This window comes from Manacus candei, unplaced genomic scaffold (assembly GCF_025592945.1).
Source record: "Manacus candei isolate 608988 ecotype Guabito, Panama unplaced genomic scaffold, ASM2559294v1 h1tg000050l, whole genome shotgun sequence".
In the NCBI taxonomy this organism is placed as follows: Eukaryota; Metazoa; Chordata; class Aves; order Passeriformes; family Pipridae; genus Manacus; species Manacus candei.
Genome location: NW_026138098.1, coordinates 13554297 through 13561451, shown reverse-complemented (window position 1 = coordinate 13561451; position 7155 = coordinate 13554297). Strand labels below are relative to the sequence as shown.

Here is a 7155-nt window from a genome sequence, read left to right as displayed (position 1 = left end):
CGGGATGGGACGGGAGGGGAGGGGAGGGGCGGGGCAGGGGCAGGGCAGGGCAGGGCAGGGCAGGGCAGGACAGGACAGGGCTGGGCTGGGCGGTGGGTGTGGTGTCCGGGGCCGTGCAGAGCCGAGCTGAACCGGGCCGGGCCGTGGCGAGCTGGGATTGTGCCGAGCCGAGCCGTGCTGTGCTGTGCCGGGCCGGGCCGTGCCTTCCAGAGAAGGGCAACGAAGCTGGTGAAAGGTTTGGAGCTCAAGTTATATGAGGAGTGGCTGAGGGAGCTGGAGGTGTTTAGCCTGGAGAAAAGGAGGCTTAGGGGAGATCTTATCGCTCTGTACAACTATCCGAAAGGAGGTAATAGCCAGGTGACCATCGGCCTCTTCTCCCAAACAGAATGCTCACAGGGCAGGGCTGTGCAGCCCTGGAAGGGGCGAGCTGGGCCCTGCAGTGCTGTGCAGCATATCCCACCCCAAGGAGGGGGTTCTGGGTGCTTTGAGGGGCAGCACAAGGGGGGGGACCCCATGCAAGTGGGATGGTGTATGGAGGAGCAGCCTTGCTGCAGTGTTCTGCTGGCAACAGGGGTGCAGGAGGCTCCCAGGCTCAGGGCTGCTGAAAGTCCAACTATCCCGTTAAACATAAACCTGCCCTGGCTCTCACCCAGCTGACCGCTCCTGTGGCCATGGCAGGCCTGCACTCAATGAGCAAGTGAGGCAGGATCCGACTGAGCCACCTTCTTCCCCTGGACAGACCCAGAGCAAAATGTCCACTGTTCCCCTTGGCTTCAACATTGACGCCCCGCGCTGGGACCAGAGCACCTTCGTGGGGCGCCTGAAGCATTTCCTCAACATCACCGACCCGCGGACAGTGCTGGTGCCGGAGGAGGAGCTGGACCGGGCCAAGGCCCTGGTGGAAGGCTGCAGGTGAGGGGCAGAGGTACAGCCAGGGCAGGTGCCGTCCCTGTGCCCGTTGCCATACCTGACCATTCTGCAGTGCTGCAGGCACATGGAGGCAGTCATTTGCAAGCAGGTACACTGTGACTTAACATCCCCTGGAGGCAGTTTTGGGAGAGTTTCCCAGGCTCTTCCCAGGAGCCCTAAGCTGTAACATGTATCTCTCATGGGAGATGTTTCCTCTGCCTTTCATGTATGATGCCCGGGGCTCTGTGCTCCGGCAGTGCCAGGTGCTGGCAGGTCTGTGCAGCTTCCCCGATAGGCTTTGGGCTTGCAGGGCCGGGCTGGTGCCACCAGGAAGCAGCCAGGAGCAGCTGCTCTATGCCAAGAAGCTGTACGACTCAGCCTTCCACCCTGACAGCGGTGAGAAGATGAACCTCATCGGGAGGATGTCCTTCCAGGTGCCAGGGGGCATGGCCATCACCGGCTTCATGCTCCAGTTCTATCGGTGAGTTCATGAGTTTGCCAGGCTGGGGACACAGCTGCGACAGCCTCCAGCCCTTCAAGAGGTCCTCTGATGGCTGGAGTGTGGCCAGTCTGCCTCCTCTGGGGCTGAGTACTGCCCAAGGCATGCCCATGGCTGCTGTGCTTGCCTGTGTCCCATGGCCAAGCCCCATGCATGTCCCTGTGCCCTGTCCCCAGCACCCAGCCTGTGGTGGAAGCATCACAGATCCCCTCAGCCTCTGGCATCGCTGAGGATGGTCTCACTTCACACTGAGCTCAGCTCAGCACTTCCCAGAGCTCCTGTAGTGATTAATGCAACCAAGTCCTACTTGGCTGCTGCTCTTGGTCTGCGGACCATAGCAGTCCTCAGAACTGAGAACCAAATCTGCCCCCAGGCCAGGTTGTTTCAGCATCCCCAGCCCCTGCTGAGAGCTCCCTGCATTTACCTGCTGAAATAGCTGCTGGGGGGGTGAGCAATCCTGTCTCCAGACTATGTAGATCATACACTTCCTTTCCCATTGGATCCCCATCCAATCTGACCCCTCTTTGCTAGACTGGTTTGACAGTTGCTGATGAGGTCCAGTCTGGATGGCAGATCTCCCAGTGCCGATGGGTCACTCTCTTCTCAGCCCATCTCCACCTTCCTGCATCCCAAAGCCTGCTCAGACCCACATCTCCCTGTGTACCTTCCTGCCCCACTTCCATGTTCCTGAGGCACCAGTAGAAGCCCAAGCACCCTGGTCCCCCAGAGCCTATTCTGTCCCCATGTGTTCCCTCCTTGCTACTCCCTTTGACAAAGGCTTATCTCAGCCCAGCAGGATGGCTGCCGCCCTGCTAAGAGCTGCATCTCCCACTCCTGCCTAAGTGCCCTGCAGGGCTGGACCCCCTCCTGTGATCCCCAAAGCCCTAGGGCAGCCAGGATTCCTGGGTCATTCCCCAGCTCTGCCACTGGCTCGTGGCTTTGCCAGGGTTCCTCAGTTTCCTTTTGGAGTCACCATGACAAGTATATTGAGGGCATCTTGGCTGGCTCACTGCCAAGCCTGGCCACAGGCACAGGCCAGGCATCCATGACAGCCGTTGTGTGCTCTCCTGGTCCCTTCCCTCTGCAGGACGGTGCCTGCTGTGGTTTTTTGGCAGTGGGTGAACCAGTCCTTCAATGCCTTCGTCAACTACACCAACCGTAATGCTGCCTCCCCCATCTCGCTGAGGTGAGTGATCCCACGCACAGAATAGGGACCCTCTATGTTGACACCCCCCTGGAGACCCTGTAAAGATCACCTATGCCCCATCTTGGGTACTGAAGGAACAGGGTTGAGTCAGAGTTGGTGTTTCTGTTCTCTCCTGTCTTTGGAAATCGCTGTCCAGGCAAATCGGCGTGGCTTATGTCACAGCCACCGGTGCAGCCCTGGCCACCGCAGTGGGACTCAACCTCTACACCAAGGTATGCCAGGCTGGGGCCAGGTGGGGCAGCTAGGCACATCCTGCCCTCCTGCACTGATGCCAGTCTGTCTCCCACAGCGAGCACCCCCCTTGCTGGCCCGCTGGGTCCCCTTTGCAGCTGTGGCTGCTGCCAACTGTATCAATATTCCCATGATGCGGCAACAGTAAGTGTCAGGTGCAGATAGGAAGCTCCAGGAACCCAACTCCTTCCCAAGGCAACCTGGTGGCAGCTGGGCTCCTGGGCTGCCTGGTCACCCTGCCTTGGATTCTCACCCTAAGGGTTGAAGAGGGTGGGAGGATAGAGGGGGAGGTGAACGGGAGTCTGTGTTTTTACAGTGCTGTGTCTCTGGTGGAGGGTGCCGGGTGGGATGGCTCAGCCTCTGCCTGGAGCAGGAGGGGGATTTTGGGCTGAGGATAGCTGTTCTGGGATCTGGGCCGGAAGATCCCTCAGACCCAAAGGTCTCCTGTGTGTGCTGATGGGAGAGCCCCAGTCCATGATATCCTGGTGCTGGTACACCCTAGGTGGGGCCCATGTGGAGACCTGTATCTGCTGCTTGGGGTCCCCCACAAGTTGCAGTGCAGGGAGGTGGGGGGCTATGTGAGGGACTGTCCCCTGGCTTGGCTGCGGGTCCCAAGCAGTGTCAGTCCCTGGCACGGCTGGATCCTGCTCGCAGCTGCGCCCTGAAGATGGCAGCATCGGCTGGGCTGGGACCACAGCACCCCGGGGTGATGGAGCCCGTGCCCCAGGGGCAGCCGGTGCTGCTGTGCCAGCACAGCACAGAGGACCTCCTTGGCACTCCCTCACCCCACTGCTGTGTTCTTATGCTTTCCCGACCATCCTGGCCTCCACTCATGGCTGCCTGTCCCCTTCAGGGAGATCATCAATGGGATCACAGTGACAGATGGGGACAACAACGAGCTTGGTCGCTCGAGAGTGAGTCTGGGGATGGAGGTCTGGGCTGGGACACAGCGCTGCAGGGGCTCACCTGCTGCTTTTGCTTGCAGAGGGCAGCAGTGAAGGGCATCACACAGGTTGTGGTCTCCAGGATCACCATGGCAGCACCAGGCATGAGTGAGTGTAAGGCAGGAGGGTGCGGGACTGGACCATGGACTCCCCTGGGACCCACTACTTTGCCCTCCCCTGCTTCAGTTTCCCCCATGAAGAAGAGGGAGGGTGGCACTGCATCCCAGGTGTCATTTGGTCTCATCCCACAAATGGAGCTGATCTCCTTATCCTGCCATTCCAGTCGGAGTCCCTCAAGCCCCCAGGCTTCCTCATCCCAACCCACAGCCTGTGGGGGACATGGGGTGCTCTCATGGCAGCTTGGCCCCACAAGGACACATCTCATGCTCTCTGGCCCTAGCCCCTCGCTCAGCAGCCCAGCATCCCCTCACCTCATGAGACCCTTGACATGCCGCAGGCCCAGCAGGAGGGATTGGGAGCATGAGGAGCACGGACCATGCTGCCTGGGTGATGGATCTGTGTGGGTTAACATCCTTGCTGTAAGCAAACACCCAGTGGCCCTCAGCACAACTAGCTGCTGCCATGGCCTCCAGGTGGACAGTGCTGCTGGGAGAGCCCTGCAGGCTGGCTTGCAGGAAGAGCCTGACCTTTTCTCTCTGTACCTAGTTATTTTGCCCATCATCATGGAGCGGCTGGAGAAATTCACGTTCATGCAGGTGAGCTCACATTTCCCCTGCCACAGTTTTCCAGTAGGTTCTGCGGTGCCCCAGCCCTGCTTCCCAGCTGCCAAGATGCAGAAGATGAAATGGGGGGTTGCAGAGCCTGGCTTGCTTTGCCCCCTACTCAAGTCACCGATACACCAAAGGTCTCTCGAGTGACATGGAGAGGCTGTGGAAGAGTTGCAGGGTTTGGTGGCACACTGGAGGCGTTGGGCATTCAGCACCATTGAGGGGAGAAGTCTGCCCACACTGTGAGCAGGGCTTGCGGTGAGGCCCAGGGACTCAATCCCAGCTCTTCCCTTGCAGCGAATCCGGGTTCTCCACGGGCCTCTGCAGGTGCTGCTCTGCGGGGGCTTGTAAGTATCTCACTGCTCAAACACCTGCGGGCGCCTGGAGCATGGCTCCAAGGGATGCTAGAAAAAATACCTCTTTCCCAGCAGAGGAATGCAAAGCCTTGCCTTTCAGCTGGGGCTTTTCCCAGTTATTGGGAGTCACGAGGTGTGAGCAGCACCTTTTGGGCTGAGATCCCCGTGGCCAAGGGGCATATGGGCTGTGATCCCCAGCACTAACGTTCGGCTCTTCTGTCCCACAGCCTCCTGTTCATGGTGCCAGCAGCCTGTGCCCTCTTCCCACAGAGATGGTACCTGTCACACTCCTTCCCCCTCCTGCATGAGACCTCGGGAGACTTCCCCCTCCCCTAGGTCTTCTCTGCCCATCCCAGGAGAAGCGTGATGGACACCCACCCTTCAACTCAAGGCAGCGCTTTCCTGTACATGCTGGTGCCCAGGGCAGCAGGAGAGCATGTGCCTGCCCTGCTCTTTGAGCTCTGTACTGGGAGCAATGGGACACCCAGCTCTAAGGGCAGCTCTCTGCCCTCCAGCACTCGGAGTGGTGGATGCCAGGGATGGGTGGTGGGTCTTGACATGAGCCTTCAAGATCCCGGGGAATGCAGAGGGCCTCAAATGGCAATGGGAAGGGAGGGTGGTTTGACTGGTGGCTGGGGAGGAGGATCACAGGTCTCAGTGTCTACCCCGTCTCCCCACAGCTCCCTTGCGCTGGCTGACCTTGAGCTGGAGCTGCGTGACAGCATTGTGGCCAAGCACGGGGACAAAGTGCCGTATGTCTATTTTAACAAGGGGCTGTGAAAGGAGATCACCTCAGGAGCCATCACACCTCTCCGGCCCCCTGCCACCACCAGTACCGTGTCCCCTGAGCAGGGATCAGAAGCACAGTCCAGCCAGATCTGCTCCCCAGCCCAGCATCTTCTCTGCTGCCTCCTTCCACTGGAGGAGCAGAATCTGGCTCTGTGTGCCCAGCTTGCAGCACCTAGGCTTGTCCTGAGCCTCCCCCATCTGCTGCTGGCTGTGTCTGTGCTTCCCCACATCCCTCTTGCCTTGAGTAATGCCTGTATTTCCTGCGCCTTCCTCTGGCCCAGTGCAGGAGGATCTGCCCAGCCTGTCTGAGCCTTTTGTGGTCACTGGACTTGGCCCCACAAGGCATCAGGCTCTCTCACTTGGAGCTCAAAGCACAGTTCTACCTCCGAAAGCAGTTGTCCTGCCATTGTACCAGCAATCAAACCACATTCCTGCCTTAAACCTCCACAGTAGCCTCTTACCAAGACCTGGATCATGCCTTGGCAGGCATGAAGGGACCTGTCCCCTCTGCACAGGGAGTATCCCGAAGTCCAGAGGCCAGTGCTTGGACTATGCCTTCCTTGCTCTCAGGTTCAGGTTTTATTCACTTTGCAATCCAGGAAAGAAATAGCTAATGGTTTTTAAGCTCTAATTTTTTCATTCCTCTGATCGCAAAAGCCAGCTGTCACCCTTGTCCCACATCTCACTGTCCCCAAAGTAGGACCATGGACCTGCAGCTTTGGGGCACAGCTGTCTCTATGCCCCCTTAGATGGGGGAAGAAGACACAGGTGTCACAAAATCACACAATTGTTAGGGACCCTCTGAAGATCATCTAGTCTGCCTAGGCAGATGATCTAGTGCCAAGGCAGGGTCACCTATAGCAGGTGACACAGGAAGGCATCCAGGTGGGTTTTGAATATCTCCAGAGAGGGAGACTCTACAACCTGCCTGGACAGCCTATTCCAGTGCTCTACCACCCTCAGTGCACAGAAGTTCTTCCTCATGTTGAAGTGGAACTTCTTGTCGTTTAGTTCATGGCCATTACTCCTTGTCCTGTCGCTGGGCACCACTGAAAAGAGCCTGGCACCATCCTCATGGCACCTGCCTTTGCAATATATATATGCATTGATGAGATCCTCTCTCAGTCTTCCCCAGACAGGCCCAGCTCACACAGTCTCTCCTCACAGGAGAGATGCCCCAGACCCCTCATCATCTTCGTGGCCTCTGCTGGACCCTCTCCAGTAGCTACTTGTCTTTCTTGTCACAGAGCTGTATTAACTTGGGCTCTGAATACCAGCACTTCAAACAACAGAGGAAGGTTGAAAAATAAATGCAATGATTTTTAAAAAACAGTTGTGGGGTCTGCTCCTGACTGGTCTCTTTGTGTCTGGTTCCCTGGGCTGGGCTGGGTTGGTATGTGGGTCTCATGCTTGCCTTGAAAGGGAAAGGTGTGGGCTTTGTGACTGACCAGGCACCAGGGTGAGGGTCAGCACAGGGGCCAGGAGAAGGAAG

At 58.1% G+C, this 7155-nt stretch overlaps 1 protein-coding gene across 5 annotated transcripts; it reads left to right on the top strand.

Annotated features, from left to right (window-relative positions):
* Positions 1-69: 69 nt before the first annotated feature.
* On the top strand, positions 70-6995 carry SFXN2 (sideroflexin 2). Of its 5 annotated transcripts, XM_051800492.1 has the most exons (12): positions 71-235; positions 740-912; positions 1220-1390; positions 2496-2594; positions 2752-2827; positions 2905-2990; positions 3700-3760; positions 3832-3898; positions 4457-4506; positions 4816-4865; positions 5102-5149; positions 5555-6995. In XM_051800492.1, the coding sequence occupies exons 2-12, from the start codon at positions 752-754 to the stop codon at positions 5652-5654; spliced, it is 969 nt and encodes a 322-aa protein (XP_051656452.1). In that variant the 5' UTR covers positions 71-235; positions 740-751; the 3' UTR covers positions 5655-6995. The 5 variants fall into 5 exon arrangements, with proteins under 5 accessions (XP_051656451.1, XP_051656452.1, XP_051656453.1 ...); XM_051800493.1 differs by lacking the exon at positions 5102-5149; XM_051800490.1 differs by having other exon boundaries at positions 3832-4506.
* Positions 6996-7155: the final 160 nt, after the last annotated feature.